Source organism: Canis aureus, chromosome 9, assembly GCF_053574225.1.
Source record: "Canis aureus isolate CA01 chromosome 9, VMU_Caureus_v.1.0, whole genome shotgun sequence".
NCBI classification, from domain to species: Eukaryota; Metazoa; Chordata; class Mammalia; order Carnivora; family Canidae; genus Canis; species Canis aureus.
In genome coordinates, this window is record NC_135619.1 from 64749264 (window position 1) to 64761719 (window position 12456).

At 50.4% G+C, this 12456-nt stretch overlaps 1 protein-coding gene across 1 annotated transcript; it reads left to right on the forward strand.

The window, feature by feature from the left end:
• Positions 1–857: 857 nt before the first annotated feature.
• Positions 858–11458, forward strand: CALM1 (calmodulin 1). The gene is made up of 6 exons (XM_077910340.1): positions 858–1051; positions 3793–3823; positions 4749–4892; positions 6975–7081; positions 7501–7636; positions 7819–11458. Exons 1-6 carry the CDS (start codon positions 1049–1051, stop codon positions 7845–7847), a joined length of 450 nt encoding a protein of 149 aa, XP_077766466.1. The 5' UTR covers positions 858–1048; the 3' UTR covers positions 7848–11458.
• The last annotated feature ends 998 nt before the right edge of the window (positions 11459–12456 follow it).

The following is a 12456-nucleotide window of genomic DNA, read 5'->3' on the forward strand; positions in this document are numbered from 1 at the left end:
CAAAGTCTACGGAAGATTCACACAGGTACAAGGCCAGAACCAGGATGAATAGTATTTTCCATAGGAAACAAAACAGTTAAGGAAGAGATATTATTCAGACATACAAAAAACATTCAGTGGAAACGTGAAGACATTAGGAGACTGGCTAAGTATCATGGGCATGACACAGATTTAGCAACTCGGCATATAGAATTCGTTTCAGAAATTGCTTCAAATATCTATCTATCTATTTATTTCAAATTTTTAAAAGAAAAAGCATCTAGCCAGTTTCTTGCGCCAGGAAAACTGCCATGTCCCTTCCAGACCCTCTGCGAGGCCGGGAAGCGTGCAGGCAATTCCTCGGTCCCCAGCTCCCCGCGGCCGTCTCCTGCCCCGGGACCTCCGGGAACTCCCCGACGGAGGGCGGCTAGCTGGGGAGCCCCGGGGCGCCGGGCCTGGGGGACCCGGCTGCCCCAGGAGAAGGTGTAAAAGATGTGAGTTGGGGGGGTGTCCCACAGGTGGAGGTGGGGCAGGGGTGAGAGGCGGACAGCTTCTCAAGAAGGGCCGCCCGGGTCTCGGCTGTGGAGGCACTACGCCGCCGTCCGGCCCCGACGGGGGGTCTCCCGGGACCCCGCGCCCCACCGGCCTCTGCGCCGCCCCCGCAGGGCGCTCGCCGCCGCCGCCCGGCCCTGCGCGTCCCGGGGCCCCCAGCCTGGGCCAGCGGCGGGCGCGGCGGGGCGGGGCGCGGCGGGCGGGGGGCGGGGCCCGGCGGGCGAGGCCCGGCCCTCCCGGCGGCGCCCGGAGCGAGCGGGCGGCGCCGCGGCGGAGGGATACGCAGCGCCGTATATATAGCGCGGGGCGCAGGCTCGCGCTTCGGCAGTGGTGCTGGGAGGCTCGCGGGCGCGGCGCCGTTCCTCGCAGTCGGGCGGCGGCAGCGGCACAGCGCTGAGCGCACCTCGCGCCGTAGCAGCGGCGGCGGCAGCAGCAGCGGACGCAGCCCCGCGGTCACAGCCCCTGCGCTGGTGCGGCCACCCTCGCTCCCTCTGCGCTTCCTCCCTTCGCTCGCACCATGGTAGGTCGGGGGGGGTGAACGGCGGCGTAGCGGCCGCCTTGCCCGTGCTTTCCTCCAGATATTTAGTTCAGCGCCCCCCCCTTTTGGACGGCGGTCCCCTCCTCTTTTCCGGGTGTTATTACGCAGCAGCCGCGGGTCGGGAGGACGCACTTTGGATTTGCATCGCGCTCTCCTCGGCCCGGGCGTCTTAATTCTGTCCGGGTCCCCCTTGGAGCTGGACGTGGCCGTGCGCTGTCGGCGGGCAGGGGCTCCGGGGCCTTCCGCACCCACCCCCTCCCCCAGCCCCGCACCGCTGCATCCAGCGCGCCGCACCCGGGCTTCCCGCAGCGCCGCGCCTGGGCCGGGGCCCCGGGGGGGCGGGGGAGCCGGGCGGGGCCGGGCCCTCGGTCCCCCTCCCCCCGCCCCCCCCGCCGCCCCGGGCTCGGAGGCGGCGGGCGGGCGGCGGCGAATGAATGGGCCCGCGCCGGCCCGTGGCGCACCTCGCTCCGGCCCCGGCGTGAGGGGCGCAGTCCGCGTCCGCCCCCCCCCTCCGGCGGCCCCGGCTCCGCGGCTCAGCCGCCTCCCTCCCGGGGGGCGCGGCGCGGGCGTGGGCTGGGAAGGAAGGAGCCGGGGAAGGGTGGGGTGGGGGCAGGAAGGCGAGGGGTGGGGGGCGGAGAGGGCGGAAGCGGCGGGCCGGCCGCCCTGCGCCCGGGCGGGGCCCTGCGGTGTGGCCGGGGCGCGCCCCCCGCGTCCGCCCCCTGCAGCCCCCCGCCCCGTGCGGCGGTGCAGGCGTGCGTGCTCCCCGGTGCACCGGGAGGTCCCTTCCCGCGGGAGGCGCTCGGCTCGCTCTAATTGGGGCGGGGGGGCGGGGGAGGAGGGAGCTGGGAGCTGGCGCGCGGTCGGTTTCCATTAGAGACGCAAAGTTTCTGCCCCGGGAGGAGGCGGCGGTGCGGCTCGCCGCCTGGGGGAGCAGAAGCGGGTGGGAGGCGCGGGGCGGGCTCGGCGCGGGAGTGGGGGTGCAGGGGGTCCCGGCCGGGGAAGGGCGGTGCCCCCGCCCCTCTGCACCCCGCTGCGCCCGGGGCGCGCACCCCCGCCCGGCCCCCGCCGCCTTGCGGTCCGCGGGGAGATGCCCTCCGCGTTTCCGCTTTCTCTGCAGCGTCTAGATTGCCAGATGCGCCTGTGCGCCCCGCCGGGTGTGTGCTCGGCCCCTTCCTCCGGGGCGGGCAGGGCTGACATCACCGCGGGCTCCTGGCTTGGCGGGATGGGGAGGTGGCTCCCGCCGGGCCCCGCGCACCTTTGCCCTCCGGGCCTGAGCCACTTGGGGGCGGGGGCTTCTTTGTCGGGGAAGGCTGATGCTCTCGGAATCCTCCCCGACCGAGAGTTCGGCGGTGAGGCGGGACCGTGGTCCCCGCCGGGGGGGGCAGCTTCTGGCCCCAGGTGTGGCAGGGCTCCCTGTTGTACGGAGACAGGTGTTGTCCTGGCGTTACGTAAATCATCGTCTCCTTCGTGGGATGTAAAGAAAACCGCCTTCCCGTGACTGGGGTAGAGAGGAAGACCCGATTCTAATTAAAAAAATAAAATAAGTTTTCCCTTACGTCCGTCTATTGGAACATCGCACCTCTTGGGCAAGTTTTCATTTGAGAACGTAAACAGAAGGTGGTTAGCGTTCTGTTAGGACTTGGTGTGTGATCGGCTTCCTTAGGTGTCCTTTAGTGAAATAAGACACAGACCAGCTCTCCTTGCAGGCTGGAGGCACAGGGCTTAGGTTCCGTGTTGCAGCGAACCGGACAATGCAAGTGTGAATTTCCTTCATGGCTGTCCCCACCCTCGAGTAAAGTGTGTTTATCATGAGCGGCTCTTATGTCATCCTGAAGATTGGTAAATATTCTCCAGCAGAGTTAGTAGTTGCTCTTTTTCCAGAAAAGACAAGGTGCAGTCTCATAATTATTATGTACTTTTGTGTGTACATAACGTTTGCACTCTCGGAACCGCTCACTCATAGCGGTGGTTGCATTTTTTTTTCCCCCTGGCTTCTCTATCAAAGATAATTGGACTGAGGGCATCAGCCATTATACATGGTAGGCTTTTAATAAATAACTGCCTAATTTAAATGGAAAGCACTTACTACACGGAAATGAAGTTGGTGGGGGTAACCCATTGCTGCGTATTTATTTTTTCCACTTAATTGTATCTCATAGAATAGATATGAAAGCCTGTTAATCCCACTCAATGCCATTATGTAACGCCTATTTGGAGATTTTGGAGCACTCGCAGCACTGCGCTAAAGGTGCGCTAAAAGCCTGCCCCTGGCCAGGATCCTGGCTGTGGTGACAGCAGCGTCAGGCTGGGATCCTCGGGTGGAAGGGGGGGCCTGCGGTGTCCCTGGCGCAGTAGGTGGCGCTCGTTCTCAGAGCTGGCCGCGGCATCCGATGTGGCGTGGCCTTTTGCCACTAGAGGTGCCATTTTTCAAATTATGAACTGACCCTTCCTCGGTAGACCTCGGAGCACACAGCCACAGGCCCGGCAAAGAAAACCTGAAGTGAAATGTCACTTCTTTGTCACCCTTTGTTTTTTAAGATAGCACAAAGTGTTCCCTTTGTTCTGATTGTTTTCATCTAATGGCTAACATTTTCAAATGGTTGGGTTTTTCTTTTTTTAAGATTTTTTTTTTTTGAAAAGTCAGTTTCAAAAGTATCATTGGGAAAACTCTTGCTTTCAATCAATGCTTGCATTGAGTTATAACCTCTTCTTTTTTTATGTAGGCTGATCAGCTGACCGAAGAACAGATTGCTGGTAAGTCGATGACTTTAGGAAGTCCCAGTAGGCCAGAACTAGGCACCCCTCAGTTTGAGTGACTTCTCTGACCCTTCCCCCCCCTGTAATTTGAGCAGTTTTCTAAGAACTTATTTAAATGGAAGCAATCAGCAGAAATATTTGGGTCAGGTGTTAATTCCTTGCCAGTGTTTACGAGGCAATGTGAAAGGGAGTGGAGCTAGGAATACTTGTTCACCCTGGAGTGTTTGACTTTGTGGTGGTCAAGGCTTTGCGTGTAATGAGATTGCGCTGAGCCTGCTACTCAGAAATGCAGTGTAGAATTCTTGTGCCACAGGTCTTTTAGTAATTCACCTTGAAGGCTTGTGCTTTCTATTGGAAAATAAATGGGAATGGGTGAAAATGAGGGTTGGGACTACAATAATAATAATTAAGGGAGTTAGTTTAGATTCTAGCTTTTGGTATTCCTTAGAGGACTTTTTTGAGGGGATTTCTTTCTAGGAAACCAGGGATACCTTTGAAATGCCATAAGTGCCATATGGAGAGGACACGCTGGTTACCTGGGAATAGGTTTCTAGTAATCCCTATGAAATGAGTTCAGAGGGCTATAGAAATTTAACAGGAAGGGACTTTAAGGGAACACGTGGACCAATCTTCACTTGTCAGATCAGACTAATTTGAGTATGTTGGCTTAGTTTTCTTTAAAAATATGAAGATACTGTGGTTTTATGGAACCGGTTACCAGGAGCAGTGTTTGCTTTATGGACTGCTGAATGAAGGTCTGTCCGATGGGACTATTGTGGTCTTTATTTCAGTAGATAAAGACCAGGCAGTTTCTGATAATGTGCAGACTTGGATGGTTTGCTTTGGCAAGCCCAAGGGAAGTGTGTGCTGTGGCTGGGTTGGGTAAAGATGTTCATTCTAAAGGGTAAACTTTTGTTTTCAGAGTTCAAGGAAGCTTTCTCCCTATTTGACAAAGATGGCGATGGCACCATCACAACAAAGGAACTTGGAACTGTCATGAGGTCACTGGGTCAGAACCCAACAGAAGCCGAATTGCAGGATATGATCAACGAGGTGGATGCTGACGGTGAGGGTTTAGACCTATGAATGAGTGCCAGTGTTGTGTAATTCAAGTTCAGACATGTCACAAGATTGTCTTTCAGGTCCCCAGAGCAAAGCAAATGCGCAGCGATCCTTTCGGTGGTTGCCTTACAGCCGTTGACAATGAAAATAGAAGATTATGGGCCTGCCTTTGGCTGTGCTCACTGTCTAGAACATTTCCTGGATCAGATCGCTGTATTGTTCTTTTCTACTTGCCATGACCTACAGCTCAATCTTTTATCAACTGGCCAATGAGTCTGCGCTGAGTACTTTGGGGAAGTAAAAAATAGCCATAGACCTTATAAAAAAGCTTACTGTCTCGAAGCGGAGTGGGAAGTGAAGTGGGAGAGGAGCACTCTTAAGTATTAATATAGAATTGAGTACAGTGTGAGCTGTAGACATGTTTATCGAAGAGAATTTTGAGGATCGTGTGAAGCTTAGAGGTGGCGTGTTCGATGACTGCAGGAAGGAGATTTATAGAACTAACAGAAGGGGAGGATGAATACAACTGCAGAGCAAGAAGGAACAAGCAATACCCCTGTAACAGTGGGTCTCCAATTGGTTACCGATTCCAGTGAACAGTAGACCTTTTATTGTTCACATCTCTCAGCAGTTTTGGAGCATTCCCCTCTCGAAAAAGACCATGTCTTTTTGGAAACCATGTACTCTGTAACGTTGTAGAACATGGTAAACTTTTAAAAAACGAGTGAAGAATAAACAGTTGGGACCTAGACTGTCTGGATGATTGGTTTGATAGCCATTTGAACGATTATGGTCTTGTAAATTGATATAGTAGAGTTAAATTTGGTCACATACATTTAGAAGCAGGGGTTTGAGCGAGCTCTTTAACACGTGGCTTCAGCCCACCCAAGCTACTTTGAAAAGAGTTTTCGTCCATATTAATGTTTTGGCAAAGAGGTAGTTCATAATTCTGTCTTGGGGGACTGCTAAGATGATTGGCCATCTGGGAACCTGGAGTGTCCACCTCCCATTTTATGTGAACCCTGGGAAACTGTGCTTAAGGCCTGGCAAAGTGTATAGGCTCTGAGATTGTATGAACAAGGAGGGAGAAATTGTCTCAGGCTCCAGAATCTAGTATTTACAAAGAATAAATGTAATGCCTGAGGATGTCTTCTCTGCATGGCCGTGAGATAGCACCTCAAATAATTTACTTTGTGTTACGTGAATATCATAAATACTTTAAAATTTTGAAGGCCAAAAGATTTCTGAATTATTACTTTGATTTAAAGGTACTGGTGAAAATAAGTAACTTAACCTAAGGCTTTTTTCCTTTTAACGTAATTTTGTTTAAGTCAAGTTACTCTGTTAAACTGGTGGCTTGTCTTTGGGGGGGTGGGGCAGTGCTCACCTAATTCATAGTGTTAAGAGGGGAAGTTGTTCGGGGGTACTGGCCATAGAACAGACTATTCTGACAGTTTCCTAAGTGGTCATGGTCGACTTATGAAAACACTTCCCAGCCTTGCCCTTAAAGATCTTGATTTTAGAAACAAAAGTGATTAGATGACTTATCATCATGTGGCCAAGAAATGCTTTCTGGAGAAGACTTTGTGATACTTTATTGTCTGTAGCATAACAAAGTCTGTTTTTCCCCCTTCCGTAATCCTTGTCTTCTGTAAAAACATTTTGTTATACTGGCTGGCCAGTTCTGGGCCTTGACCAGCATCACTAGCCAAGGCAGAGGTAGGTCCAAGTGCTCACCTGCACTTGGTGGGGCGGGGGCAGGGAGGAATGGAAGGGTGCCGTGTGCTTTTTCCTCTGGAGTTGCACAACTGCCTTTAGTGGTCACAAACCTACACGTGCGCTGTCCTTTGCATCAAGAAGGGCTGGCTGGCACCCTGATTACTAGTTTGAATCCCATGAATCATGTGAAATCACCCTGCAAAGTGTTTGAACAGTTCAGACTTACAAGTGGTTTAACCTAATAAGATAACTTATTGATTTGCCCAGGTGAGTCTTAACCATTTTATAAAGCGCTTTTAAGAGGATGACTGCCCAGTAGCATTACCGAAGCACTTATTTTACATGAGCTTTTGTCTTTTAATTTGAGGTAATGGCACCATTGACTTCCCGGAATTTTTGACTATGATGGCTAGAAAAATGAAAGATACAGACAGTGAAGAAGAAATTCGCGAGGCATTCCGAGTCTTTGACAAGGTAATCCTGGGTCTGTGTTGGAGACGGCACTTACACATACGGCTGTTTGGCTACTGCTTCTAACACACTTTGAACACTTAAATACAATTGCCTGGGCCTCTGCGATCTCATTTCCAAATATGCCCACTCGTTATGGCAGCCTGACTGGGTGAGGGTAAGCATTTTTAGTAGTGGGGGAGGGCTGAACCGAGATTTCTTGATTGCTGCGCTCCATCTGTTAGCTCTAGCCAAGCCCTCACCTTTTTGGTGCACACCGGGTGCACGTATGTGGTGGGTAAGGGTGGGAGCCGGAGCTGGGCCAGCTGTCACCGTGTGCAGAGTTGGCAGTGCTGCCCGAGGGCATGCATAAGTCACAGAGCTGCTTGCCGGTTCAGAAACACTGCCCACCACTCCCAGTGACACCTGCTTGACATTCACAGGATGGCAACGGTTACATCAGTGCGGCAGAACTACGTCATGTCATGACAAACTTAGGAGAAAAACTAACAGACGAAGAAGTAGATGAAATGATCAGAGAAGCAGATATTGATGGAGATGGGCAAGTCAACTATGAAGGTAAAAAGCACTACGCCTCTTTAGCTTCGTTTTTAATAGTCTTACCTTTGGTGTCTATGAACAAGTTAACTGCTTCACCAGACACTGATCTACATTTATTTTGTTGATGCAGAGTAGAGATGTTGTGTTCATTAAAGCTGCTTTTGAAGATAACCGAAAGTTATGATTGTTTGTCTTTTCAGAATTCGTACAGATGATGACTGCAAAATGAAGGCCTACTTTCAACTCCTTTTCCCCCTTCTAGAAGAATCAAATTGAATCTTTTACTTACCTCTTGCAAAAAAAAAAAGTTCATTTACTCATTCTGTTTCTATATAGCAAAACTGAATGTCAAAAGTACCTTCTGTCCACACACACAAAATCTGCATGTATTGGGTGGTGGTCCTGTCCCCTAAAGATCAAGCTACACATCAGTTTTACGATATAAATACTTGTACTACCTTAATGATAAGGAAGCACTTAGTGGACTCCTTGCAGTTCCATTTGCTCATGATTAATACACTGTTTGGGCTGGCCAGTTTTTCATGCATGCAGCTTGACAATTGAGCACAGTCAGGCATTTGTATTAAAAACGAAAAATGAAAAAACAAATCTAAAACGTACTCAACTGGGTTCTAGTTCAATTTGTTAGTAGAAATTGTCATAGCTGGTTTACTGAAAACATTTAAAATTGGTTTACCTCAGGATGCTGTGCAGAAAAATGGGTGAAGGATAAACTGTCTAGATGTAGCCCCACTTAGGACGGCCCTCCCATACTTCCATGTGCCCCTTCCCCCCACCCATGGTGACGATGACACACATCCTGGTGGCATGCGTGTGTTGGTTTAGCGTTGTCTGCGTTGTACTAGAGCGAAAATGGGTGTCAGGCTTGTCACCATTCACACAGAAATTAAAAAAAAAAAAAGAAAAAAAGAAAAAAAACCTTTACCAAGGGAGCATCTTTGGACTCTCTGTTTTTAAAACCTCCTGAACCATGACTTGGAGCCAGCAGATTAGGCTGTGGCTGTGGACTTCAGCACAACCATCAACATTGCTGATCAAGAAATTACAAATTACGTCCATTCCAAGTTGTAAATGCTAGTCTTTTTTTTTTTTTTTTTTCCAATAAAAAGACCATTAACTTAAAGTGGTGTTAAATGCTTTGTAAAGCTGAGATCTAAATGGGGACAAGGCAATGGAGGAGAGGTCAGGACCTTTTAAATGCCCACCGCCCAGCACTGGGCTTCTCACACTCCCACCCTCCCCTCCCTGATACCCCAGCACCAACCTCTGAGCCTGAGACCTTGCCTAAAACCAGAGATGGCAGTTTGCTTCATCCTATCAATGGACATGTAGGTCTACTTGTATTTTCACTGGGGGAGGGGGGGCGGGGGGTGGGGAGTGAACCCTGGTAACTTCATGACTATTCAGGCAGTGGCGCTCTTAATGAAGGAAAAAAAACCACTTTTTCTCAAGCATGTACTTAGGGGTTCTTCTCAATCGTGCTGCTGATTACCTGTTTTATGTAACTACTTGAGACCATCTGTGCAAGAGACATGATTTAGTGTGTCTGTCTGTAATTCAATCCTCGCTGTGTGCTAGAAGCAGTAGTCCCTTCTAAGCCAGTCTTGATGCCTAAAGACACTACCGGTCATCTTTGATTCATGATTTTTAATTTATGATTTTACTTTTCCTCAGCCTCCTTTTCAATTTTTTTTTTCCCTAAAGTTGACTTTGCTTCCCCGCCTCCCCCCACCCCCAAGTAGAACTAACTCTAGCCCCCCCAGCTTGAAAGTCAAACTCCAGCCTAGAGGGGGTTTTGTGTCTCATAAACCTGTAACCAAAACAGATACTGGTACTGGTTTTTGCAGTGGGATTGGTGTGCTTTTTTTTTTTTTTTTTTTTTTAAAAACCCTTTAAAAAGGAATATTGCATTTAGTGCAGAACTCTTTCTGTAATGAAGGCTGGATGTGCATTTTTCAGGGTGTTAACTGGTTGTATCTCACCAGTGAGGAGAGTTGGGTTTTGAGTGTTTTCTGTGGGAGGTTTTAATTTGCCAGGGAACAGCGGCAGGCTGCTAGCGAGGCAGCGACAAGCTCTTGGCAGCCAAATGGGTGCATTCAGGGCTGATTTATAGAGACCCTTGGCTTCTCCCTCTCCTACTCCCTGTCTTTCTGGCATTTTGCAGCTTGTTAGATTTCCTGCCAGAGGGATGGGTCAGAGCAGTGGAGAGGAGCCCGCCCATCTACTTTTGCTGTTGGTCCTTAGACTGGGTGGTTATTGAAGAGGAGACCCAGAGCTAGAGGTGACTTCCATAACTCCCCGAATCTGGAAGGAACACCTGAGAACACCTCGGAGGTTGTTCAGGTGAGACAGGGAGGACTTAGGGCTCCTGGATGTTTCTTACAGGGAGCCCAAGTCCTGACTCATCTCAGGCCTACGTCCTGATGGCTTCTTGGTCATTTCAAAGAGGGTTGGGGGTAATTGAACTTGTTTTTAACACTTTGCCTTCTGTCTTAACTCTTTCGTCAAGTCTTTTTCTAGAAGCTAGGTGGGCTCCATTTTAGTGGTCCCACAACCCTTCCTAAAAGACTGCTTTTGAAACCAGATTCTTCCGTGGCCAGCATCCTGTATGGGAAGCAAAGCCTTTCCCCCAGGGAGTGTCGAGTCCCAGCTTGGTGCAGAGGGGCAGCCCCATCCTCTGCAGCCTTTTCCCTCTGGCTTCAGGGAAGACCAGCCCAGGTGGGGTGTTTGCAGACTGCATGAGTTTGTGAGAGGACAGAGCTGGGTGTTGGGTCCATACCCTTAAAAGTTGGTTAGCACCTCCCTGTAAACTCTTGCCCCTTACTTCTAACTGCTCTATAAATATATACATATATTTATATATATAAAGTGACTAGTTTAACTGGCATCCCGCTTGAGCCTGAGACTTGCCATAAGAAACTGCTGAGTACTTGGCAAACACTTTCATAGTTTTGTTCTCCATCTGTTGGGGGTAGGTGTTGAGCAAGGCAAATGCATCTCAACGTTTCAGATGGGCTTTTGACGCACTGTTGCCAAGGAAGGCTTTTTCTGATTTTTAGACAAATGAATTTTTGCACACTTTAATTGGTGTCTTTCGGCAACTTAAACACATGGAAAATTAGCTACTGTACATATTTTTATATTCTCTTTATAAAATGCATGTCTGACTGTACCTGTAACCTGTGTTGTGACGAGAGCGGCCGTCCAGTAGGCCTCCCACGTGCTGCTGCGGCCCGTCAAGAGCAGCAGCATATGATTAGCCCCTCAGCATACTGGGAACTTCCTCCTAAACCAAGAATGTAAATTTGGTCAAAAGTCTGCTCTTTGTTCATTCAATTATTTTAAACATTTGAATTAATTATTGTATATCCGAAACACATGATCCTTTTTGGCAGTGACGAAGATTCCACGAATGTGTCTTACTAACCTATCCCCTACAGCTGGCAGTTAGTATTTTCCTTTCTTTTTCCCAATCCCTTGAAGTTGTCCTATAGGAGACAGAAACCCTTTGCTGTCTGTATCCCTTGGAGTAAGAAGGTAGCGGCCTGGGTGGAGTGTGTGTTCTTTCTCCAGCTCTCCTAACGTTCCTGAGCACGTCTGTAGCAAGGATGGCGCTAGTTCCGATGCAGAAGCTACCCTTTACCGTGGTGATTCGAAAAAGGAGATGTACTTGAACGTTTCTGTAAATCTTGAGATAAACTGTTTGGAGATTTAACCACCTCTCTGATGGGGGACCAACTCTATGGAAATTGTAAATAAGTTTTATTTATAAACCTGGCACTGTATCCAATAAACATTTCTGCAGCCTTTCATCTCTAACTGTGAACTGTGTAGGTTTGTAGCTCGTGTAGCCCTGCCCTCCGTCCCCTCCGCTTGACGGGAACGAGGTCCACCTGCGCTCAGGTGTCATCCCCCTCCCCCCCAGGCTCTGGGACGGCAGGTGGGCAGGTGAACACGAGGGGCCCGGGACACCGCGGACACGTCCCCAGGGCAGCTTGCTCTAGTTTTCCGTTCAGGCGTCAAGAGCTGATGTTGGAACATGACCTCGAGGCCTCCTGACCGTATCCAGGCTGGCTTTACGCCAACACGCGCGCTGTAGGAAGATTCATTGCCCTTTGACCTCGGCGTTGACCCCCAGTTTCTTTAGGGATTGCGTGAAGAACTACACTGTAAAAACAGGACAGGAGTTTTAAATGACCTAAGCGCGCGTCTCCTGGCCATCATGTCTAGAGCAGAGCAGGACAGCCTGGGAAATGGGATGGGACTCAGCTTTACAACCTGGGAGCTGAAACCTTCCCCTTAATAGGTCCTGTCCCAGACCCTGATCCTAGACAAAGTGCCCCAGCAGGAAAGGCCACCTCTGTTTCCAGAAGGATCTTTTTTTGCAGGCTGCCTTGCCTGTTTCCTTCTACACAGAAGCAGCCAGATGGCCGAAAAGAAGGAGAAAGATGACAGAGCTGCTGCTTTGGTTGGAAGGCCCATTTCAGGGAGCATTTGGCTCCTCTTATACAGGAGCTGCAGTAAAGGTTGTGACCCTGCGGCGGGGACGGAGCCTTCTGCCCTGACACTGTCTCAGCCTGGCTCTGTTGGTTTCGTCCCTCTGCTGCTATGGGTGGGCGCTTTGCTTCTCTGGGGCCTCAGTCTCCTCCTCAGTTAAAAATAAGACTTTTGAACCTACTAGCTTTCTGGGATTCTGACCAAGCCAGCTTGACATTACTTGTTTAAATTGAAATTGCAGCCTGGGTGCCTGGGCGGCTCGGCCGGTGGAGCATCTGCCTTCTGCTGGGATTGTGACGCCGGGGTCCTGAGTTCGAGCC